Source organism: Xiphias gladius, chromosome 7 (genome assembly GCF_016859285.1).
Source record: "Xiphias gladius isolate SHS-SW01 ecotype Sanya breed wild chromosome 7, ASM1685928v1, whole genome shotgun sequence".
NCBI lineage: Eukaryota > Metazoa > Chordata > Actinopteri > Istiophoriformes > Xiphiidae > Xiphias > Xiphias gladius.
In genome coordinates, this window is record NC_053406.1 from 29,199,179 (window position 1) to 29,224,484 (window position 25,306).

A 25,306-nucleotide genomic window follows, 5' to 3' on the forward strand; every position below is an offset into this window, starting at 1 on the left:
GGGAAAAACTGGTGAGTGGAGCCAGAGCTACGCTTATTTACTTTACAAGAATGAGCTTTCACACACAGAAAAGTGAAGCAGATGCATTGATGATTAAGTCATTTGCTAATGAGTGTAATATATTTCATTAATCAGACAACAGATCAAAGATCGGAGGTCTCATCACTCTGCATGTGCGCTTCCTCTCATAAGCCACACGCACTGTAGTCCAGCAGGACACGATACTGTACTTTGCAACATCTAATTGTAAAATGCTGAATATTGAATAAATTATGTTTAAATATCTCTTTCCCTCGTGCCAGTGAAGATGAAGGCTGATGCGTGTGTCCTGTTCAATTCAGTGTAAGACAGGAAATGAAGTGAGTTCAGTAGAAGGAGCAGCAGCAGCAGAGAGACAGACAGAGCTGCTGTAGTGGTGTAAACACAGCCATGAAGGGCATGAAAAATCCAATGAGACACCTGCTGCTCACCAGTCTGCTTCTAACAGGTAGGGTTTACTTTGCTCTGCTTAGGGTTGGATTCGGTTTGGTCAGTGGCGGAAGAAGTACTTTAAATATCAAGAGCGTAAGTACCGGTTCTGCTGCTACTACTACCACCACTGTTGCTAGTTTTAACTACTTTGTATACAGTTCGGTAGTTTTGTCTGGTGGTTTCCAACCACTCAGGGCCAGACCCTTGGGAGATGTCCCAAGGGTCACAAGATAAATCTGAGGGGACATTAGATTACAGATGGAAGAGGAGAAAAAACGACATCCTGCTACATTAGGCTGTGTCGTTTGACCAGGCGAAGCTGCTCACAGCTCATACACATATCTGAAATGTGTGATTACGTGGCCCCAAGTAGACACTGCTTTTTTTGAGGGGACAAGAGCCAAAAGGGTTGGGAACCACTGGTTTATATAAACTTAAAATAAAACTCAGTGGGGTATAAAGACTCAAATAAATCTTAAAGTGATCCACAAAGTGAGTTTCTTATTCGTTGTGCGTCTAATTTTACATTTTCTGCTTAAAATTAGGGAATAGTGGATAGTTTTACCTCTTCATGCCTCCAAATATTATTCAAATGAAACTCTGCACTGCTCTCAACTTATAGACATGTACCATGCATGGACACTCTCCACAAGTAGCCACTGCTTTGAAGTAAGGGTTACAAGCTAAAACAAAAAAAAAGGTTGAGAGCCAGTGCTGAAGTATCACAAAATTTGTTTCAAGTAGAAAAATAAAAATGAGTTTGTAGAGTTCTCTTTTTTTTGTTTGGATAGTGGAAATGTCAGCTCACTTTGCGGTTGACAGAGAATTTTGTGTTTCCAGGTGTGTGGTGCGAAAAAGATGCAGTGTTTGTGTACAGTAGACTTGGAGGTGGCATCCTCCTGCCATGTACCAACCTGGTTTCCCCAGACTGCTCCCTCATCTCCTGGACCTTCTACAGTGGTCGGCAGATATCTTACACCCAGATAGTCATCGGCGGGCGGATAAGTGCGAACTCAGACAAATCCACCCGCATGTCCGTCACTTCCGACTGCTCTCTCCGCCTTCATGACCTGAGTTCTGACGACGCCGGCTCCTACGTCTGCCAGAAGCATGAAAACACCATCACTAACGTTTACCTCTCTCTCCTCGCCGTCACCGCACTCTCCAAAATCACTGACCTGCAGCCTGGAGGAAACCTCATCCTGAGCTGTATCCTGTTCACTTACTATGATGCTGGAAGCTGTAAGTCATATTCCAACGTGTTCAGCCTCAACTGGGCGACCGAGGACGGTACCGTGCTGCCCAAAGAGAGCAGGTTGCCATTTTCTCTCTTTTTTCTGTTAGCAGCCACTGCTGCCTTTGAACTGTGTTGGGGGGAAGTTACATCTCTGGGGAAAATTATAATTATTTTGTTTAATCAAAATGTTTATCAGTTTCAACAATGAATCTACTAAACATAATGGATGTCCGGAAGGAACAAAAAATATAGTACCGATGTTGCTGTCTAAATTAAGAGACAGAATTTCATTAAATTAAATTAAAGTAATAATAATAATAATAATAATAATAATAATAATGCACCCACAAATTAATGACATTTTTTCATTTTGGTTCCATGTTTAGCTGTGTTGTGACAGGATACATTATTTTGTTTCAGGACAACTGTTATAATCCCAACAGGTAACAAAAATCAACAATATCAAAAAGACCTAAATGTAACTGATATTTGGATTTTAAAAAGTTATTAAAAAATATTACAACAGAAGAAAATATTCTTGTTTAAGAAAATAATTAAATCTGTTGCTGTGGAGGCCAATTTCTGCCAGGAAAAGAAAACAAACAGATGAAAAGTCAGGAAATATGAAAAACATTAAATAAAATCTTGCCTTAAAAGGGCAAAAAAGTGATTTACCAGGAGTATTGTTATTTTGACAGATGCTATTAGCACCCAGGTGTCAATAGCCGACAATGCTATTTGCAGCGGGCCACACATTAGATACTGTATTTGTATATACTGTACGTATATTTTAGAGACAGCATCAGAGTCCCGATCTGCCGCACCAGGTGAAGAACAACATTATTCATCCCCGAGGGGAAATTCAGGTGTTCAGCAGCAGATTGGGATTGGGTACAAGATTAGAACCAGATAACTCACAAACAATAAGACAAAGCAGGAATTACACAAAGTGACCATAGAAGCGCAAAACATTAAAACACAGAGGAGCGAGGAGATATGGAGATTATTTGAGGCTCTCCTGAACCACTTCAATGAGTCACATGGGAGACGTTCTGGCAGAAAGGCTTCCAACACATTGTTAAGGTCGTGAAAGGGTCACTTTTAGCCCAAATCATTTCTGGGTGTAAATAGCCTAATAGCTGACGTGTGACTATCCTCACCTGGGTGCAAACGGACATTTATTTTTTGCATTCCTAACATTTCATCTACTATTTTCCTGGCAGAGATGGACTTTCATACATTATAAGTCAGCACAAACCTGTATTTAATCATTAGTTTTCTTAACATTAAAGGACAAGGCTGATGTAATTATTATACTTACTGTCGACAAATCGCATGAAAAGACCAAAACCAACAATGTGTTAGTCCAACTCTCAATAGTTCCCAACGTCTCCTGCCTTTGGCTCTAAACCCCAGGGCCATTGGTTCCTATCAAGATCCAAATCTTTGAAAATGACTCACAAATATCTTTTTTTTTTTTTTTTTTTTGAAAAGCTGGTTACTGTAGTTCATCTGTTTTGGCAAAGTTACTCAAACATGAGGACATAGTTGGGGACTATTTTCAGCGGCGGAATAATCCACATTTGTTGCTCTAGTGAGTATGATGAACTGCTGTGCGTGTTTGTGGTGATGAAGGGACGTGTCACCCAGTGCAACAGTTTGGCTCACTGTTGTGTTTTCAATGGTGGAGCTCTATGGCACAGAGGAACAAAGCTTTACATACACACACTTTCCATGTCAGTAGGATCAGTTCATTGTTGCTTTGGGTCTCCTCATTAAATTTGTTGACAGCAAGATATAGAATATCACCCAACTGCCGACTCAAAACACTACAATACAAAATGTATAGAACGTTAACTACTGATGAATGACAGCCGGATGGTGTTTCTCTGATAATCTCCCCTCCATGCAGGTATGAGCTGATTGGAAACAACTGCTGCAACATCACTCTGGTCACAAAACTCCGGAGGGAAGACAACAACAGGAAGTGGAGATGTCAGGTGAACACCACAGAAGAAAGCCGGACAGTGTTTCAGGACTTCACATCCGCCTTTTTGTTCCATAATCCTTCCACGGCCCAAAATCCGATTCTTTCATCTGCCATGGATTGTCCAGTCCAGCTGCCCATCAGCCGCATTGTGCTCTGTGTGGCTCTGCCAGTCTTGGTGATCATAGTGGGATTCTTCACATGGAGAGGAGACCATAAGAGGCCCAAAACATCTGCAGCTGGCTTCGAGCTCCAGGAATTTAGCTGATTGCTGATTACTGTACCTGTCCTCGTGTTGTTCTGGTGTTAAGCTGAATTTCTCTCCTTTTTGTCCATGGATCCCAGACACTGTAGATATGTTAGAGATGTTTTATGTGTTACAATTCAGATCTTGGCCTACAAGCAAAAATTTCACATTTTACACAACTAAACTAAGCTAACAACAGTAGGCTAATGTGTGTGTTTTTGCATTGTGTGGAGACAGGATGGATTTCTGTAAAAAAAAAAGCAAGGTTGTAGTTTCAAAACAGCATGTGCATGTTTCATTTTCTATTTTTATATTTTCATTCACAAAAACATAGAAAAACTTTGGATGAGGGCTGAAAAGAACCATAAAGGTAAATCCCAAAATAAACAAACTCCTGTACATTGTCTTTTCTTTATGGTTGCAAGATTTTGTTGGCAGGATTTATCTGGCAACAAATACAGTTGGCCTATTTAATATAGCTGAAAATGCATAGACTTGACAGTTTGCAAATGTACATCATATACTCTATTTATAGAAGGCATTACACCCAGAAACTGGAAAAGTCAGTACAGAACAGAAAAAAAGAAAGAGGAGAAGTAGTTTGATGCAAAAAAAGTCTGCTCTAATTTGTTCAATTTGCACGCATACAACAGGTAGAATGAACACAAACATTTCTCTGGAGTGGCACTGAACCGCCTCCCCTCTTTCTCCTGTGTATTGTTCATTAAGGATATATTTAAAATATCAGTCTTAGAGATTTCATGTAATGCCATCTGAACATGAAGCAATCCCATCCAAAGTCCTGACCGAAATGTTTCAACTAATTTTAACTCATTTCTTCTTCTTTCCTATCAATTTAATGAGCAGCAAGCAGCGGCTGTTGCAGAGGCAGTTGATAGCGGTGTACGAAAGTGAAACGAAATGTCTTTGACTTTGTTTGCAGCCAACAGGGAAAAACTGTAAAGAAGAAGACGGAGGGGGGGGGCTCCTACACAGGAGTACACTCCTGCTGAGGAGAGGGCCCTCTGCAATAATGAGGGTCGCTCATATAAAAAATGGTCAGGGAAAGCAAAAGGGGTTTGCCGGTCTCTGAACACCCGTGCCCTCCTAGACCCCCTCACGATCCGCACACTGAGCTCCACGGGATCTTCTTGGAACGGTGGTGCCATTTATCAAGAGAATTTATTGGTCAGTAGGCGGAGCGTTTATACGTGTTGCTCTATTATCTCGAATCAGAACCTGCTCTGGAGCAGGTTACGCGTGCGGCACAAGTTACATTTGCGATGTATCCCAGTAAGGAGTGAACCAACGCCGTAACACTGAAAACCCAAGGTTAAACCTGAAGTTGCCTCGCTAACTACAAATCCTGCAGTTAAGGAAATGATGCCACGGGTACATTTGAGCTCGTTTCGTAGTACAGGCCTCAGTGCTACTACAACAAGTTCAATATAACCATGATATAATTTCTTCACTGAGCTTGACATTGGCCATCGTCAGTTTATCTGAGGACATTCTGCCCAGAGACACACCAAAAGGCAGTGTCCCACCGTGTCCACCAAACACCCTGTCAAGCAAACGGGGGTCTCAGCAAACATCAGAGCATGTACACTCACCACACATCTCTGATAAGGTTCAGGTCGCATATTATCAGACTCAACTGAAGCCACATCCACCACAGTCCCTGCTCAACACAGGCTCTGCTGAGGCTACGAAGCGCTCGCGCCCTAAAATGCTCAGTATACATTGAAAAATATATACATGTAGCAACATACACAGTAGTATGTAATGTGGAATGTACGGCGGCCTCAGAATGTGTTAAGACCCCTTCACTTTTTGCACATTTAATGTCGAAGATTTAGTTAGTACATGGATAAAATTTCCATTTTTATCCCATCAAGCTACAATCAATAATCCATAAAGACAAAGGCGAAAGCATGTTTTTAAAATGTTTCTGTTGCCCACGTCAGATATTTAATCCCTTCTTCTTGCAAGTTACTGGTAGCTCTCGCTCTGTCTCGAATACTGTCTGGAAGCAGAGGGGGAAAGAATCACACGGGGACCGATATCATCAAGAGGCACAAAGTCAAGCTTTGTGACGAGTAATACTTGCATCACCACATCTAGTCAATTCAATTCAAAGTTTATTCATATAGCACCAAATCATAACAGAAGTTATCTCAGGGCACTTTTCATATACAGCAGGTCTAGACCGGACTCTTAACAATATTACAGTATTTACAGAGACCCAACGTTCCCCCATGAGCAACCACTTGGCGACAGTGGCGAGGAGAAACTCCCTTTTAACAGGTAAAAAACCTTGAACAGAACCCGGTTCGTGGTGGGGGGGCCGTCTGCCTCGTCAGGTTGGGTTGAGAGAGAAAGGGGGTGGGGGGTGTCCCCCTGGCAGTCTAGACCTGCAGCAGCATAACTTGGGTATGGTTCAAGAGAAGCCTGAGCCAGCCCTGACTGCAAGCTTGATCAAAAAGGAAGCTTTTAAGCAGCGTCTGCACCACACAGGGCATTTGTGGCACGTTGCAGGTCGACCATAGGTCTAAGGTTGCGTCGAAAATGGCTGTGGGCTGACCGCAGTGTGGGCGTGCACTTTGCAGGACAAAGACAAAACAATTCAAAGTGTCGAAAATAAAAAATCAATATAGAATAGTGACTTAATACAGAGTCTCTGGCAGTAGAGCCCGGTCAGTAACACATCCATCCATCAAACACACACCACATACTTGAGCCCAAAAGAGCACGTATGTATGAACAGCTACAGCAACTTATGACCCGTTCAGGCTACATCTGTGTCAGCACTGTTTTAAGACGGACTTCAAATTATATAAACCTATCCTTCCAAGCAACTCTTTTCATTACAGTTGCTTGTATTTAAATAGCTGGGTTCATTATCTTACTATCTCGTCAAATGTCAATCTTAGACAAAAGTCGTCTCGCGGGCACATCAGCACAAGCGCAAGTTACCAAACGCGTTGTACTTAACCTACCGTAGCTACGGGAGTCGGAAGGGCACACTTTCATGTCGCTGCTGAGGGGGAGAGCTTGGCTAACCATCTTTCCCTGAACATGGCGGCACATCTGAAAAAGCGAGTTTATGAAGAATTTTCCAAAGTTGTACAGGTGAGCACACGGACCCCCCTCGTCGCTGCTCGCTGTAGACTCGTAACCCGATATGACGGATCCGCTTGAGGGCGAACTAACCCCTTAATGCTAATGCTATAGGCTAACATAACATAACATAACATAACCCAACAACAGCCAGCCGCGCACAGTCAAAACACAACGCGGGTCACCTCTGTGATCTGGGTACAGGATAAATGCTGTTGTTTGACAGTTGTAAATATAAGCTGGGCTGCTGGCAGTGGTTCGTGTGACCAAAATAACCCGAAGTCCAGCGAGCTAACAGCCTGAGACTGAATACGCTAGCCGGTGTTTACGTTAGCTAACTGTTAAGATGCGTGCAGAGTGAGTAGTAAATTAAATGCCTACGGTTTTGGCTTATTGTATTACAGCGAATTTGACAGTATCAAAAGGTTTTGTGCTGAAGAAGGACTTTCAGAGGTTGGTGCTGTTGCTCTGGAGGGACTTTGAGAAGCCGCTTGTATGGTTATGAGAATGTCTATCGTTATTTCACCAGGGTTTCACAGCCCGTCGATCGCGCATCTGTGTAACTGTGGCATCTCTTGTCGTCCATCTGGGTGATGCTTTTATTTTAACTACACAGAGAACAAATTTAGAATCAAGCCAAATTTCTACAGATGCTAGTTTTACGAGGACCCAGCACGAAGCAGTGTGTTTGTAAAATGTTCACACCCGACTGAGTAATGTTGAATAAATAGGACATGTTGAGGGTTTTGTCTGGACATGAGCCAGAGGGGAGATGAGGACGCCGCCTGCTTTGTGTGGAAATAATATTTCAGTTCCAGCTTTGTCATTCTGACAGATTCCCCACGAAGAAACTCCGGCCAAGAAGTTGCGTCTGTCCAAACCCAGCAAGTCTGCGGCTCTGCACATTGACCTCTGTAAGGCCACCAACTCTACTGACGCCCTGCAGTACCTGCTGCAGTTTGCACGCAAGCCTGTGGAGGCGGAGAGCGTGGAGGGTGTGGTCAGGATCCTGTTGGAGCATTACTACAAGGTAAAGAACTATTGAGAGCTTTAGAAAAGATCATCTCTGCAAAGGTGTAATACAATCGCTCTGCTGTGATTATAAATAGCCTATAGTGCCTTTTATTGCAACTGTAAAGACTATTTACAGTGTTTTAAAGTTTTGTTCATTGTGTTAAGTCTAAGCTAAGAGGAACAGACAAAGTACGTCTGGTTTTGATGAGGATGTCCTCTCCCAGGAGACAGATAATTCGGTGAGGTTGAAGATTGCCTCACTGCTGGGTCTGCTGTCCAAAACACAGGGCTTCAGTCCCGACTGCATCGTCGACGACGCCATTAACACGCTCAGCAATGAGAGTAAGACACATTCACACAGTCTGGACCTTGGATTTTTTTACCCACTTATTTACACAAATGCACAATAGATCCTCTGTCATTCTGTTTTTGGTCACTTTCACAGTCAATAAGCCACAATTACACATTAGTATGTTATTTGTTATTAACTGAGGAAAAGCTTTTCCTTGAAATATGCTGTGATACGCAGATTTTTTTTTGGTTTCTTGTCTTCACTGAGCACTGCCTACACAATGTTTGTTAGTAAGTAATTAAGTGCATTAATGTTGCCAAGCAGCATTATTGTTCCTATGGATTGGGCAGCATAATGAGCCATGTTTGAAAGGATGTAGGAAAAATGTGTATAAAGTGGCTAAGAAGAGCTGAAAAGCTGCCCCTTTTTAGTTTTCCAATTAAAGACGATTTTAAAACGTATTTCCAAATATGGGTATTAGAGGGGTTTTAAGTTTTCAGTGACCTCCCACGGGGAGCAATGGAAATTGCAACAAGATCTGCAGAATCATCTCTGGCACTAAAAAACATTTCGCTTTGACATAAAATGAAATTTGAATGAAAAACATTTGCTGTCCCCCACCAAAAACACAAACTTAAACAGTTGACAAACTTTAACAACATGTGTGTGTTTGCTCTGCTCTGTTTCTGTCTGTGTGTGCAGAGTCGCATCAGGTCCTTGCCCAGCTGCTGGACACTCTGCTGGTCATTGGTACGCAACTACCCGAGAGTCCTACAGTCAGACAGAGGCTCATAGAGATGGCCTGCAAGGTGACACACGCACACACACACGCACGCACGGTACTCATCATTAAGTGTTCACACTTTACTCAACAGGACTCTTTGCACAAAGCCACAAAACACTTTTCTGTTTTATCTCTTTCTTCCCCTTAGCACCTCTCTGATACATATTTCGGGGTGAGGAACAAGTGTCTGCAGCTCCTGGGATGTCTCGGCATGGTGGACACTCCACTGAACAAAGACAACGATGGACTGGGCACATTGATAGGTGTGGGCCATTTCATAAATATAATTAGATGGCTCAACTGTGAATTCAACTTTCTTTAGTTTAAGGTACAATGTGAGCCTGCGCGTAAACTGAATCTTGTGTCCTCACTGCCTTAAAATGTTTAAAATATAGAGAGGAATGTATATAAAAAACAGTCTTCAAGAACACGTGTTCTGTTTTTGTTTCATTTTGTATTTTTGTGGCAGAATTGATTAGAAATGTTAGCTTTTATGGAATTTTACAAGGCTTTGAAATGTCTGACATTATAGTCGGAACTCACTCAAATTAACCCCCAAATCTTAAGAAAACTCAGATTTACGGGTCATGATTGAACTTTGAGATGATGTTATCGTGGTTTTGTTGCGATGCGTCATTTTACATGTTACTTGGTGCTCCAGGAGGAGTGAGGGATGTCCAGAGTATCATCAGCGACTACTTTGGAGACCAGGACCCCAGAGTCCGCACTGCAGCCCTCAAAGCCATGGTAGGACACCACCAAACTCCTGCACTCGCCAAACGCTTAACCCAGCACCACACTCATGTATTTAGGGACCACACACAATGCAATTTCAGTCGGCAGTGACCGAACCCAGTCCATTCTTATTTCAGTGATTATTCGTTTTACATAACTCAGCTCATTCTGTGTGCTGCTGATTCTTTTCCAGCTGCAGCTGCATGAGAGGGGAATGAAGATTCATCAGATCATTTATGAGCAGGTAACAGCTCTGTTTAACCTGCCAGAATCATGGACATTCTTGTGTAATAAGACCTTTCTCACAGGGGACATTTAGACTTGTGTGTTCAGGTCCCGTGCTATTACAAGACGAATGTCTCTGTGGGAGAATAATAATGAAATAATAAAGATAATAATAAAATACTGATAATAAGTGTCTGCCACGAGGGAGATGTTTTACGGACTCGGATTACTGTTAATTATCCTCTGGTGGTGGTGGCCGTAGCAGACAATCACAGCTACAGTGGCTATAAAAGTGTCAACACGTGTATCTACTGTATTTGTTGCGTGTGTGTGTTTGTGTGTGTCCTTATCCTTGAATGTCAAAGAATATACGAGAATGTATCTGGCAGATTCACATTAAGTATTTGAAATGTGTTTGTAGGCCTGCAGGTTGCTGTCAGATGATTATGAGCAGGTCCGCTCTGCAGCGGTGCAAATGGTTTGGGTGCTCAGCCAGCTGTACCCAGAAAGGTGAGAAAACCCTGCTATTCAGAGCGACTTACGTTCAGTGTAGGTGTAGATTTAGCTCCACTCCCTGGATCAACAACATTACAAGCTTTACGGCATCAAGACTGAACAGTTCTCTCCCTCAAGGCCTTGAGGAATGTGTAATAAACACATGTAGCATCTAGGACAGCAGCGACGCTGGGGCTAAACCACTCATGTCTGTAACAATTGTCTCCGTTCAAGTGATCATCAGTCAGACACTGACTTTAAGGCAGAAACCCAGAAAGGTCAGAAAGTCTGAAAACACCTGGATATCTGTGAGATTCTTTGTATAAGATTAACCTCTGCTTCCTGTGACGCTACAGCTTATTGTCTTGATAATATTTGCTATATAGATTGTCGATATTTTGATTAAGTTAGCTAGTTACGTGAATACTGAAGGTTACCAAAAGTAAGTGACGCTTTTCATTATAAATTTCCAAATAGCCATTTACTGACTGGCTACAACATTTTGCAATGGCCTTGCCTGACTTGTGGTTCAATGCTCTCTCTATCCAATCAGCATTGTGCCCATCCCATCATCCAATGAAGAGATCCGACTGGTTGACGACGCATTTGGGAAGATCAGTCACATGGTCAGTGATGGCTCCTGGATGGTCCGTGTGCAGGCCGCCAAGACACTGGTGAGGCAACCGCGTCAGACCAACACACACCGTACTCACACAGTTATTTTCATCCTTATAAATACTCTTTTTTTTCAGTCTAGACCTTACAGACAGGAGTTGGGTGATGAAGATATAGAAACAAATTGACGCACAAACAATAAAGAATGTTGTGTTCACACACGTCGACATTGTTTGAATCCGTTTTAAGGCAGTTGGTCACTTGAGTCACTTTGAGACATGAACCTCATTGTGTAAATGTGATGGAAGTCAGTCTTGTGTCTGAATAAGCTCCTGAGTCACTTTAACATAAAGTCGACTAAGGCAGTCTGACTAGGTTGGATGTAGTAACATTTGTAGAACAGGTTCAACAATGCGCACAAGTCCTTGAATGCTGTTGGACAAAAATTACATGAATCTTTTCACCTCAGTAGGAGCACTCTATAAAAGTATTGCTCAATTATCATCCCCTTTGCACAAAGAAAATCAAATTAGTTGAATAAACTAAGAGTGAATCAGTTTGTTGTAGTTATATCTTATGTCATATGTCAGATCGGTCATAAGATAGATTTTTTTTTTCCCCCGAGGGCAAAAGAGATTTTAAAAATACTGACTCTTGTACAACCACAGTAATTATCAGACAAGCTCTCTCTCTTCCTCCCTTTCATTTTTCAGCCTTGCCAACTGCACAGATGAATAAATATCAAACAAAATGCTCTACGAACTGCATGTAAGCAAATAGGAATCAACGTGAGTCCTTACGTGACATCTTGTCATTCTGTGCTCGTGTGCTGTTGGCAACCGACACCTATATCTGAATGACAAAATCCATTATTTTAACAGATGGATAAAGCCAGTAATGACATGTATCCTATATCTGAAAAAGACTTTTGATTTAGACACAAACAACATTAGAAAGTGAAACTTCTTGAATCTTTTTGTGTGTCAGGGTTCGATGCTGCAGGTCAGTCCTCACTTTCTGGAGCAAACTTTGGATAAGAAGCTGATGTCAGATCTCAGGGTGAGTACTTGTTGATTCACAGGATATCTGCTTTCCCTTTATAGAAAATGGGGGAGCGAAACTGTTAAAATGTTAATCAGCACACGTCCACTCACTGCCTCTTCCTCCTCGTCTATTCTGTGTCCAGAGGAAGCGTACAGCCCATGAACGGGCCAAGGAGCTCTTTGCTTCCGGAGAGTTCTCCTCTGGCAGGAAGTGGGCCGACGACGCCCCCAAGGAGAAACTGGACACCAACACCGTCAACCTCATTGCCTCAGGGGCCTGCGGTGCCTTCGTTCACGGCCTTGAGGACGAGATGTTTGGTACGGGAAACAAAAGCGAATTTCGGTCCATATGTAAACAGAGCCCAACGGATACAAGTGATTTTCAGCCTACACAGCCTTAGGATGTTACCGATGTCACCTTTTCATGTATTATAATGATAGTGTTGATTTATAATCAAGTAAGTAGGCGGCGGTATGTATCTGATACCTCGTAACCTTTTCTTGTTGCCAAATTGAGGTTTCGAGTGAAGATTCTCTGCTGAATCTGTTTCACATGCCCCTAAAGAGAGGCCATCCAGTCAGTGTTTTAAGACTTTTTACCACATGGCATGTGCTCATGAGTTCCTCCAAGGGGTTCACAGGGCAAATATGAATAATTACAATTAAAATGTAACATATAAGAAAATCAGAGAATGGTAATTTCTGTCCATCTCCCCTCTTTACTCGCCTTCACCTCTACCCTATACCCAGGATTAGATTTACTGTATTGCTCTACATATTTAATACTCTCTGATTTGAGTGCCGTTCCCCACGTGTGTTCACTCTGTCTCTGATATCATTTCAGAGGTCCGTATCGCAGCGGTGGAGGCGTTGTGCCAGCTCGCTCGGTCGTCTCCCAGCTTTGCCGAAAAGTGTCTGGACTTCCTGGTCGATATGTTCAATGACGAGATTGAGGAAGTGAGGCTGCAGTCCATCCACGTGCTGAGAGAAATCTCTACCAATATAACACTCAGAGAGGACCAGCTGGACACTGTGCTGGCTGTGTTGGAGGTATATACAAGCAAACACACGCACAGGTCAAACAATCTATCAAAAGTATTTTCTGGTTAGTGACACAACACTCCTTCTGCAAGCCTGATATTTGCTCACACTGATTAAGCCGCTGTCGGTCTCCAGGACTCGTCTCGTGACATCAGAGAAGCTCTCCACGAATTACTTTGTTACACCAACGTATCCACTAAAGAGTGCATCCAGCTGGCTCTGCTGGAGCTGCTAAAGAACCTCAACAAGTATCCCACTGACCGCAACTCTGTCTGGAAGTAAGAATACACGCGAGCGCGTGTGTCTGTGTCTATGCGTCTCTGTGTGTCTGTGTGTCTGTGTGTGTGAGACAATCCTTATGAGAAGCGATTTGATTTTTAAGACCCTTTTGGCTGGTCCATGTTCAGGAGGCAAGTTGAGGACTAGGACTAGGGTTTAAGTCGGGGGTTCTCAAATTCGTGCTGACGCTGTTTTTCATAGTTCTTGTTTTCATGTAACTGCAGAGAAATCACTAGTCAGCTATAAATGAGCCCTTAGTTTACAATGAACAGTCCTCAAAAAATTCAAAACCATATTAAACAGCTCGGTATGTAAATGGCTGTGCAAAACTATAGTACCATCAAAAGCTAGATTCAAGTTGACAGAAATAGGTTTCATTTGGATAGAATCTGTCTGTTGATGACCTGATGATTGACTGCGGTTTCTATTTCATTCTGTCCCCTCAGGTGTCTGAAGTTTGTGGGTTCCCGCCACCCAACACTGGTGTTGCCGCTGGTTTCTGAGCTGCTCAGCACACACCCATATTTCGACACACCAGAGCCGGACATGGACGATCCTGCCTGTATCCTTCACACACCTGAAACTCTCAAAACACACATCAGCTTTGACACATCGGATTTGCTTTTACGGGTTTTTCCACTTTTGCTGTGTTTGTTTCCTAAATCCGCATTTTTAGTTTAAACTAGTTCTTAGTAATAGGCAGCAGCTTAAAGCCATAATGAGCTTCAGCCTATAAATACATCGGGACCAGCAGAATACAGGCAGTGCAACGACTACAAAGACTTGTACCGTTGTGATCGGTCTGCTGTTGGGCTGGTTAGCGTTAAAAGTTGGCAGTTTCTTCCATATTTCAGTTTGTGTCCTGCAGAGTAAAGTGTACATAACGCAGCTTGGATGGAAGTCATGGGTGGCAAAGAACGATTTCTTGTGTGGCTCACTCAAAAAAAAAAAAATGCCATAAAGCAAAAGTTTTTCTGGATCCATCCTTTGTATTTCTTTTTATTCAGTCAAATATTCAAAAAATTGTCTTATTTTATCATTAACAGAATGGGACAAGATTATTTCTAAATCCGTCACTGTACAAACATAAAACTTGTCTTAACAAAAATGTTAAACCACTGCCAGAAAATCTCAATATGCAGAAAACGAATAAAACAAAACCATGACGCAAGTTTTGCAGCCTACAAACAATACAAGGTAACAAAGTTTTCCCGAAATTGACATTTCTTCTTCTTTGTAGAAAACAGATCGCTCAGCTGCTGCGCAGTTTATACATGTTGTTAAGTTCACCAGCTTGTTAAATTGACGTGTATCTTTACCACAGTCAGTGATTTACTGGGTTTTTTGTTACTGTGTCTCAGAGGCAGAGGAATTTTTGACTCTGGAACTTTGGACTGTTGTTTTTTTTTTTGTTTTTTGTTTTTTCTTGACTCTGGTTGATGATCTCAGACATTGCGGTGCTGGTGTTGGTGTTCAACGCTGCCAAGTCATGCCCCACAATGCCGGCGCTGTTCTCCGATCACACCTTCAGACACTACGCCTACCTGAGGGACAGTCTGTCACACCTCGTACCGCCACTAAGGGTGAGAACTGAAATACTGTAGTGTTCAGGATAAGGTTGTATTCCTGCCGTCTATGTCAACATTGCCACTGACAGAAATGTGTTATTGGCTGTTCATTTACAACGTCCTCACATGCAAAGTTTTTTACACCTCGTATTCAGCGTTTCCATCTAGGGCTTACAACTAACCTTTATTTCATCTTAAATCAATCTGCCGACCATTTTCTCACATAATTGATTATTTGTTTGTTTTAGAAATTCCATAAATAGTGAATACCAATCGCAGTTTTCTGAAATACAAGATGACGCCTTCCGATCACCTGTTTTGTCAGACCAACGGTCGAACAACCACAGCGATTCAGTTTACTGTCACATAAGACAAAGAAAAAGCAGCAAATTCTGCCAACTGATAAACTGGAGCAAGAAAACGTTCAGCATTTTTGCTTGAAAATGACAATAGATTAGTCTGTTAGAGAAATAGTTTCGGATTCATTTTCTGTTGACTGACCAACCATGTCAGCTCTGTTCCCAATGCTAAACTTCTGTTCGGCCCTGTCAGCATACTTTAGGTGGACCCTGTCAGGGCTTTCCCAACACGTACTTGTGAAGTTAGCTGTTAAGACACCAAAAACATTTAGTGATGTTCCCATCTCAAGTCAGAATATTGATACTAGCAACCACTAGTTCTTGTGTACGGTCTGAGTGATGCTGTACACAACTCGTAGCCATCTCTAGATTTGTCAAGTCAGGTCCAGTCGGTTTTAATTATATACTTTATTTATACGGTGCCAAATCATAACAGAGGTTATCACAGGGTACTTTACAATATCATTTACAGAGACCCAACATTCCTCCATGAGCCAGCATGTGTTCCATCGGTCAGAAATGTTCAGTACTGCAAACTCCAACCCAGTAGTTCTGGGGTCATTAGAAAGTCCTACCAAAGGAGCAAACTGGAACCGGGTTCCTGTTGTTAAGGCTCAATTCCTAAAAAGGTCTCCGTGTTCCCAAGGGTTAAGTTGGCTTACAGACAGTAGCCAATCATAATGAACAGAAAAAGAATATGACACTGGATAAAAACGGCAATCGGTACCGAAAGATACACAAGTACACGGCATAATGCCAGTGACACTGTCGTTATTGTCAGTTGTCACCAAAACCATCAGAGAAAGCAGCAAAAGAAGCCAGAAACCAGAGGAAACGTAGCAGGTCAAATCACAGCTGCTGCGGGGGAAAAGGGCCATCGGCGCTGAAGTTCAACTCGCATGTGTTGTGTCATCAGACTGATGCTCAGACATACTCATCCCTTCACACAACGTTTACAAGGCAGTCAATAGTACACTCATTGTCTCTCCTGTAACTGTCCCCGTCTTTTAGTTGCCGGGCAGGAAGCAGGTGTACGGTCTGGACTCGGTGGACACAGGTTGTGGTTCAGGTTCTGTGGAATCAGCTCAGCTCTTCCTTCAACAGAGTCTGAACAGGGTCAGCACCATCCAGAACCTGGAAGCGCCTGGAGCTCAGGACCTGCTGGACCTCACTATACGGTATACAGAAACACACACAGTGGCATAGGCAAGCTCACAGGAAGCCGCACTTTTTCCTACGCTTTCTCCCTAGGTAGTGACTGTCACTTTTTTAAAAACATATTTTATGTGGGAGCTGAAGAAATGTCTCAGATTTAAGTTTTTGTTTTTTTAAATTCGTATGCACTTATAGTGAACAAAGATTAGCAGTAAGTAACATCACATAGAAACCAGGGGGGGGTCCTTACTGACTGTTTCAGTTGTGTTGGTCTCCACCAGCCTTTCAGAGGTCCTGGTTATTAGTGCTAATGCTATTGTAATAGTGACATACTGTATCAAACCCCAGCACATAAACTTTGTAACAGTTAAACGAATCACATGCAGAACCACACACTAATATATGATCAACAATGGATGTAATGGATGTTATTGTTGCTGTTTGAATGCAAATAAGGAAACAAAAAACGAACAGTGCTAGAGGTTGTTTTACTGAATGATCTAAAAATCTGGTGGACGGGTGAGAAGGGGTTTAAGGTTTTTGTCCTCCTGCGTGTGCGTCAGAGACCTGCAGCGGCTGGGAGAACTGCAGACAGAGCTAGCTGGGGCTGCTGATTTCTGCGCTACATACCTGCGCTGCCAGCTGCTGCTCATGAAGGTAGGAGTGTGTGTGGGTCTGTGTTTTGTCTATTATGCCTTGAAGCCTAATGTTAGTATGTGAAGGCTGATGATACTTTCGAGACAAAAATGCTCAAAAAAGCAATTTTGGGGAAAAATATAACGTTACCCTGAGTTGAAGGAAACAGAATTGTGGTCTCCAAGGAAGGATCTTCATGTTTTACCTTTTCCTTTTTTTTCCTCAGGCTCTGCAGGAGAAGATGTGGAACATGGCCGTCCCTCTTTGCCTCAAACAAAACGTCACGGCCACAGCGGCAGCTCAACAGGTCAGCACACCCACACGTTGGTATGACCACACCTGTGAGATCATTACGGGTGCCCTTAGTCTGTTTAAAGGTTTGTGACTGTGTTTGTAGATTCTAGAGGAAACCTACAAGCTGGAGTTTCTGTACAGCGGCTTGGAAAGCAGACAGGTGGCCACTATACATCATGTTCGCCTCCAGGCCAAAGCCCTGCAGCTCGTCCTGACTGCTCGCACCAGGCAAGGGTCAGTGCAGACACACACACACACACACACAGTTCTTCTGGTGTCCAGCGTTTTGGTCCCCACGTGTATAGTGTTTTCATACCCCATCAATATAGTAAAAGAAAACCACACACACACATTTAAGACTTCATGTGGGCCACATCTGTATACAAAGAGCATCGGTCTGTACAGATGTTTCTTAGCCTGTCATTTTTCTTCAGGTTGGATCCTCTGATCAGCAGCTGTGAGAGGTTTTTGCAGGACATTGAGTCTTTTCAGAGGTAATATCTCTATCTCTTTGTGTGTGTATCCTTCTGTCTTTCAAACAACCATGGCATGTCGTGTCTGATCAGTCCCGACAAATTCATTTGGAGAGCACCTTTCAGTAACAAGGCACTTCAAAGTGCTTTACATAGGATATAATACTCTCGCGACTACGCGACTGGTAGTCGCTCACTGTGACGTAGGATGGGTGTCAAAAAGGGCAGAATTTTACTGAAGAGGCAAACTAAAATGAAATTGATTGAATTTTCAGACAGAGGAACTGTTGTATATTCTTGAAGATGCATCTTGCCAAAAATAAAATGTTTCGCCTCTGCTGCTGTGCTGTTTTTGTTTCTGTGCATGGTTTAAAGAATAGTTTTTGTGGCAGAATTCGCCTTCTCCTTACTGGAATGTGTTGGTCCATGTAAACTTTCCCCGGCTCTCCACTCACTATCTCTTCATCCCATGACCTGCAGGTTGTTTCTGACAGAGCTGCCCCACCTCCAGGACAGCTTTGTGGATAAGCTTTTGGAGCTGATGCCCCGGCTGTCGTCCTGTAAACCGGTAGAGCTGGTGAAGATCCTCCAGACAACCCTCAGACAGAGTGGCCTGCTGCAGCTCAAACTGCCTGAACAGGTATAATGAATAGCAAAGTCAGTGAAGGCAGGCGGGGTGGCCACTGAACCAAAAAGGAACTTCCAGTACAGTCTTTCCCACTCTCAAGCAGTGTGTATTTGCAAGTACACCGTGGCATGGGTAGGAATTCTAGGACCATGAGATTTGTTTTGCCATTTAAGGAATTTCCGACCGACAGCAGTGACGTACGGGTTTGATTTATTGAGTACCTTTTTGTTTTTTTCGTTAACGTTTCCTCGCTGGTTAACAGATCCACCGGGCGACAGCCACCATCATAGAGCCAACGGGGGAGTCTGACAATCCGCTGAGGTTCACATCTGGCCTGGTGGTGGCGCTAGACATCGATGCAATGCTAGAGCACGTCCAGGATCCCCAGAACAGTGTGAAAGTACAGGTCAGTTTCGTGAACAATGACATAACCAACCTCAGTTTCTCACTTGACATTTTGGGTTTGGGCCGGTGTCAGTCTTCGGCAATCCGTCGTAGATGGTGGCAGGCTGTTCATACTAGTTCTAAAAAACTAAAAATACCGGCTTAAAAAGTGGGTGTTCGTGCTAGAAAAAGAGGAACCAACTGAGCTTGACAGGGTCAGATCAGGCATGGTACAGTTTGGAATAAGGTTCAAATTAAGAAAATGCTTTTGTTTAAAAAAATATATATATATATATATATATATCAATCATTAATTGTCACTTCAAAAGTTCAGTTCATAAAGATTAAAGTTCCTGCACTAGAAATAAAACATACTAGTTATATCAAAAAATTACATTATGTAATATTATACGGACATAGTATAACACAAACTTCAACGCAGTTTTCACTTGCTTATAATTTTATTGCTGAAATTCCTTATTTATCCACCCTTCAAAACTGTGGAAGTTTGTTCTTTTTTCCTGTTTTGTTTTTTTTTTTTGGGGGGGGGGTTGCATATGTATGTGTCAGTCCTGTGGTCCAAGACTTGTTTTAACATCAGTGATTCCTCAACTTGCAGTAAAGCAGGGATGGTTTAGGACTGCATGGTCTGCAGAACCCCCTTTCAACCCCATCTGCCAATAATCGCCTTGTAATGCATTTGAAAACTTGCATCAGGGCTAGCTTACTTACAAACCTGCCACTGAATGCAGAGCAAATGAAGCAGTGCAAGTTACGATTCCCAGATGCCAAATGCCAAGGTTTCAGGTATTCTGAGTTTAAAGCGTGGATGTCGACTAAAGGTACGGCAGCGTTTTTGTTTTTATTCGCACACTCACTGTTACTTTTAGTCAGCAAATACTCTGGTTGGACGCTTAGTTCATTGATGCCGAAAATGGGATTTAAGGACTTATCAAAAACATGTTGTCATTAAAAAAATGTGTCTTGTTAAAGCTGTCTGCTCTTACATCCTGTGGAAAACCCTGAACCGTAGCTTGGGGGGCTCAGTGATGAGACTGTCCGCTATTCATAAAGCTACAGATTTTTGCAACAGCCACGTCTCCTTTCATTGGTGCCCTTAAGCTAAAACCCGTAAATGTCCGCCCATTCACTGTGGATACGAATGCTGGCTGAATCATCTGCTTTCTACGCACCATACCTGCCTTCTGTCTGCAGGTTCTGTATCCAGACGGGCAGAGTCATGTGATTCATCCCAAACCTGGAGACTTCAGAAAGCCTGGACCTGACAGACACAGACTCATCACACAAGTCTACCTCTCACACACCGCATGGACAGGTCAGTGGGAGAATTCAAGTGTTTCAGATCTACTTTTAATAAAGGTGTAAACATCAACCAAACTAATTCTGTCGGCTCTTCCAGTGCCCTTTCGCTTCTCTGCGTCTGCTTGCTATGTGTCCCAATCACATACCTGTTTCAACGCCAGCGTTAGCAGCCAGTGCTACTTCTATCTGGAATCGCAGCACGTTGAATTGTTTCCAAATGTAGCTTTCTTATTGTTTTCATTATGGAAGTCCAAGAGGGAGCGATACACTCCCCTACAGTTCCCCTCGTCAGGGTCCTCGGTCTGACTTCTCCCCTCTTGTCTTTCTCTTCCTCAGAGCCGTCTCAAATTGAGGTGCGCCTCCTGCTGGCCTACAGCTCCTCCTCAACCTCCCTCTCTCCCTCGGCTTCCAAGCAGGGATGGAGCGACAGCATCGACAGCATCCCACCACCGGAGGCCGCCGTTGAGGGGACCATTCCGTTCAGCAAGCCAGTCAAAGTCTACATCATGCCCAAACCTGCCAGGCGCTAACAAATCCCGTAACAGAGGACAGACCGACAAGGCTCCGACTCGAGTTACTTGGCTTGTCCTTTTTTTTTCTTGATCAGGACTGAAAGAGGATGCCAGCTCATCATCAGCTACGTTAAGGTCATTAATGTTTAGCTGTGTCAGTGCACTTTTCCATTCGCAATAACTCAAAACTGTACAGAAAAGGTGAAACAATTTTGCTTTGTCTTCAAAACGCATTTGTTTTTCAAATCTATCCAAGCGAACAGCATCTATAAATACCATCTATAACTAAGTAGTAAGAAGCACAGGAGTATTGATTTTGCTCATGGTGTGTCATTTGTACGGGGAATACTTTTGTACTCTTCAGTTGTTTCTTATGAAGATGTTTCTCATGTGATGGAGATGACTCGTTTTCCAATTTTATTATCTGTAGCATAAAAAGCAGAAATAAATTTTTTTGCCTCATGACAATTGTACTGTACATTTATTAACTTTTACCAACAACTTATATCAGTGACAAAACTGAATTTCTCCCTGTTTACAAAACCGTTAGACTTGATCTCTTCAATTCACAAAAGCCATCCGAAGTGTTTTTCTCTGAGTTCACTGATTAATAACCTTGAACAGATTTCTCTGGATCCTTCCAAAGTCGCCAGTGCTCTTCTACGGCACAGCTAAAACAATCTGGGCTAAAATACGGGGTTTGCCCACTCATCAAGATTATCATTGCTGTAATGAAGAGATTTCAGTCTCCCCCTAAATCACTGGTCTGTAGCCAAGCTGCAAAGCTAGAGGAGACAGCTAGCTATACATCTGGCAACACAGACTGTGGGCCATGGTGCACTACGGGCTGCCCCCCATCTACTGTAGATCATCTCAGTTGGTGCGGCAAGACAAGGGACATCATTAACAGGTGGAGTGGAAGACCCCACCCACCTTGGCGCCCTGGCCAGCCAGTTTGTTGTATTCAGCAACAGCCTTCTCCGTCTGCAAGACTCTGACGTCGACACCTTTCTGCTTCACAAAGTCCAGAGTGGAGGAGGGAACCTGAGGGAGGAGGCGACGGCACAAACAGACTTAAATCGAGTCGACGCAGGAGGCGTTCCGCACACATTTTTGAGTTGAACAGAACATATGCGTTCCTGTTTTAATCGGGCTGGCTGTCTACGCAGGCTGCGTCACGGTTGGCGTTACGCAGGACCCAAAGAGCACTACACCCTGGCCCCGTATACACTCGGTCTCCATTTGTCATGGCAAAGGTTATCCGTGTTAATGAACACCCCAAACCAGTTAGTTGGATGATGGTGCAAGTGGACAGTCAACCCTTACCTGACTCCACTACCCATGATGGAAGCAGTGGTGTCAGGATAAAGTGAGAACACATCGAAGTCGAAACAGATTTTGCTCATTTTCCTTACGCTGTCGTGTTTTGTGGGAGGTTTAGACAGAAATCACAGAATGTGATTTTTTTTTTTTGGGGGGGTTTGACCCTAAATTAGTTTGAATCATGGTGTTCAACGTATACATGCACCAAACAGTCCGAAGAGATTGGACCGTCTACCTGCAGCGCTTCGCTCATGCCTCTGCCGATTACCAGCAAGTCTATTCCCTTCTTCAGCACCTCCTCCACATCGGCAGGTTGTACTCCTGGGTAATGCTGTGGTGGGAAAAGCAAGAGAATGTGTAAACACCGCGAGTAGAGAGGAAACCACAGCTGGCAACGCTAGGTCCTGTCGTTGGTGAAACATCTGTATGTTCTGCTCTGTTGCTGACAATGTGCATCGCTGTACAGGTACATGTACTGTGTGTGTAAATACTATGACTCTGGTTCCACTCACGTTGGTCCCAGTCTCTCTCCAGTCCCAGGCCCGGCTGCCTCCAGGCCAGACTTTACAGTCCTTGTAGCCGGATGAGCATCCCTTCACCTTCATGTGGCCCCAGGACAGAGAGGCGATCTCTGGAGAGGACATGGCCTGTGAGGAAGGAAGACAAGGAAGGGACACGGAGATAGATAATGACTGTGCAGACTAAGCACAGGTTGATATTTACTGTTATAGGGTCCCAACTAGGCCTGAGACGCGGAATGCTTCCGGCCAGGGCTGTCGCCGGTGTGGGGGCACAAACTTTGGGCCCAAGGTCTCAGACAAATCTTCGCCACGGGCAGTCTCATGTCCCCAAAACCCTAAACCATCCTCCTTCGGACATGACTCGCGGTGCGACCCAGGACCACCCTCCCCGAAAAAATCAAACGGTTTATAGGGGCTTTCGAGCCATGCAGTTCTTCAGAGTAAAGCGAAGGCCGTTTAGGAGACGTAGCCCCAAAACGATGCGCCAGTCCTCCGGACTCTTTAAACTCGGTATCTAAACCAGGGCTGTGTGGCCCGGCTGGGCGTCAAGGCACCGAGCAGAAACCCGCACCGTATCGACATCCCAGCTCGGGTCTTAACATTTCCGGCCCAAAGATTTAAAAAAAAACAAAAACAAAAAAACACAGCAAACCTTAAACCGCGTATGCGACCGACTGGCCCCTTATGGGAGATTCTGCTTTCACTAGTGCCAACTAAACCCCCCCCCCCCCCGGCAGGTCAGTAGTGCTGCTTCATGTGCTGCTGTTCCTGATACCTGAGGGGTGCAAACGCAGCCCACGCTTCCCGCTAACGCGTTGAAGCAGCGGCATGTAACTCCGCAGATCGTGGGCTGCAAAAGCCGAAGCCTGACTCTGAAGACTCTGCCGCTGTTCGTGGCCGACACGGGTTGACTGGGAGCTATTTTTAGTAATGGCCACAGGCGGCTCCGGCTGCCGACCGCAGCAGTGAAGCAAAACAAACAAATGGCTGCCTGTCAGGGTCTGTTGCCGCATTAATGCAAAAAGCCAAAAGGTCAAAGGGGATCAGAAGAGGAGCTGGGGAGCTGCTGTCAGTGGTTACTTAAGTTATAAGAGAGAAGATCGTGAGGCGAAGGCCGGTACCGCTGCTTTACCTTGTCTCGCTGTCAACACACTGGTCACACACCCCTGGAAGTGTTCTGCCCCTTTATTTAAAGGGAAACACCATCCACATTCACTCACGTACATACACACACTGGCCTTACCCGACAGACTGCATTTCCGTGGTGATATACATAAACACACACACACACACACACACACACACACACACACACACACACACACACACACACACACACACACACAAACACAAAGCGGATTCAATGAGAAAAGGTGACGAGACAAATGACAATCTACACATTGACACAACCCGAGGCTACAGGGGGCTGTGGACCTGCAGGAATTCCATACACACCGTACACTTTGACCCAACGGCTGACAAAGATTATTTTTACATTTTATTAGATAAATAATGCTTATATTTCCCATCATGCAATGCGGTATTTCCACACCAAAGGCTGACCTCACATCATCTAGTCGATCTATTTGACCTCCTAAAAATGAGCAACGGCCCAACTGCAAGTTCCAGTGAGCCGAAGCTCAATCAGACTGCAACAAATGTTGCTTCATGTACATTTGAAATTCAGAGAAGAGAATAAAACTCGCAAAGCCAACTCTTCTCACATTACAACCACTTGCTGTTAGTGATGGGCAACTGACAGTCCTGCTACTAGTACAGACAAATCAACTGGACCAACAGCCAAATCAACACAGCCAATTAGTCAGTGTGGAAATCATGAGACACGGTGCTTGGGGCAACTCCTTCCCCTGATCTCAAACAAATCAGAGGTTGTCAAGATCTTCCGTGGACAACGTCACCGAATGATATTCCACATGCAGAAGAGGGGGGGCGCACCGTTCCGGGAGATACTGCAATACCAGGTCGATGCGTGGAGTGGACGGAGCAAGCCCCTATTCCATCTCCCTGCTCCAAAAAGCAATTTAATATATGGTCCCCGGGTAGGGGACGTATCAGATATTAAACTGATAAGAACAGATACTACACTTGATCTTAGCCAAAAGGCCGAAGCGATAACGGGAAAGGGTCGGAGGGAACGGCCTCCTTCTCCGCACAGGCCCGGTCACTGAGAGGTCCGACGGTGAATGATGTGCTTAGGCGACACCCAGTAAAACACAAAACAAGTTCACTGAGCGTTTTGACCAGTGAAATACCCTGCAAACGCACGACATCTTTCTGGATTTATTTCAACGGAAAAAATAACCCAGGCATTTATAATGCAGTGCCTGGGCTCGTCTTGGTCACTTGGTAAGCTCTCATCCGGTGGTAATAGAAACCATCAGAAACTGAGATCTTATTCACAGCCTCGATAGAAACAAAACTGCAGCAGGTAAAGACCGGGAGCCCATGTCGGCAAATGTTGCCCACGTTAAACATACAACAAATCTAAGGGAGTTTGAGTAAGCTGAAGTGAACGATAAGATAT

The 25,306-nt window shown here is 43.8% G+C and overlaps 3 protein-coding genes and 1 non-coding gene across 5 annotated transcripts; 2 read left to right on the forward strand and 2 right to left on the reverse strand.

Annotated features, from left to right (window-relative positions):
* The first annotated feature begins 332 nt into the window (after nucleotides 1-332).
* On the forward strand, nucleotides 333-3,978 carry LOC120791896. Its single transcript, XM_040130734.1, has 3 exons — nucleotides 333-487; nucleotides 1,312-1,786; nucleotides 3,621-3,978. Exons 1-3 carry the CDS (start codon nucleotides 430-432, stop codon nucleotides 3,961-3,963), a joined length of 876 nt encoding a protein of 291 aa, XP_039986668.1. The 5' UTR covers nucleotides 333-429; the 3' UTR covers nucleotides 3,964-3,978.
* A 2,947-nt stretch (nucleotides 3,979-6,925) lies between these two features.
* Nucleotides 6,926-21,380, forward strand: ints4 (integrator complex subunit 4). 2 transcript variants are annotated; one of them, XM_040130732.1, is made up of 24 exons: nucleotides 6,926-7,074; nucleotides 7,898-8,092; nucleotides 8,301-8,418; nucleotides 9,071-9,177; nucleotides 9,301-9,415; nucleotides 9,814-9,899; nucleotides 10,081-10,131; nucleotides 10,534-10,622; nucleotides 11,161-11,281; nucleotides 12,210-12,281; nucleotides 12,409-12,583; nucleotides 13,110-13,315; nucleotides 13,442-13,584; nucleotides 14,032-14,147; nucleotides 15,035-15,168; nucleotides 16,524-16,690; nucleotides 17,231-17,324; nucleotides 17,530-17,610; nucleotides 17,701-17,831; nucleotides 18,032-18,091; nucleotides 18,551-18,710; nucleotides 18,961-19,104; nucleotides 20,298-20,418; nucleotides 20,742-21,380. In XM_040130732.1, exons 1-24 carry the CDS (start codon nucleotides 7,021-7,023, stop codon nucleotides 20,933-20,935), a joined length of 2,934 nt encoding a protein of 977 aa, XP_039986666.1. In that variant the 5' UTR covers nucleotides 6,926-7,020; the 3' UTR covers nucleotides 20,936-21,380. The 2 variants fall into 2 exon arrangements, with proteins under 2 accessions (XP_039986666.1, XP_039986667.1); XM_040130733.1 differs by having other exon boundaries at nucleotides 17,701-17,825.
* aamdc (adipogenesis associated, Mth938 domain containing) lies at nucleotides 21,379-23,939 on the reverse strand. Its single transcript, XM_040130735.1, has 4 exons — nucleotides 23,894-23,939; nucleotides 22,753-22,887; nucleotides 22,476-22,571; nucleotides 21,379-21,961 (listed from the first exon to the last, which is right to left on the reverse strand). Exons 2-4 carry the CDS (start codon nucleotides 22,882-22,884, stop codon nucleotides 21,821-21,823), a joined length of 369 nt encoding a protein of 122 aa, XP_039986669.1. The 5' UTR covers nucleotides 22,885-22,887; nucleotides 23,894-23,939; the 3' UTR covers nucleotides 21,379-21,820.
* Nucleotides 23,940-24,706: 767 nt separating this feature from the next.
* Nucleotides 24,707-24,895, reverse strand: LOC120792599. Its single transcript, XR_005707861.1, has one exon. It is a non-coding gene; the product is annotated as a U2 spliceosomal RNA (small nuclear RNA).
* Nucleotides 24,896-25,306: the final 411 nt, after the last annotated feature.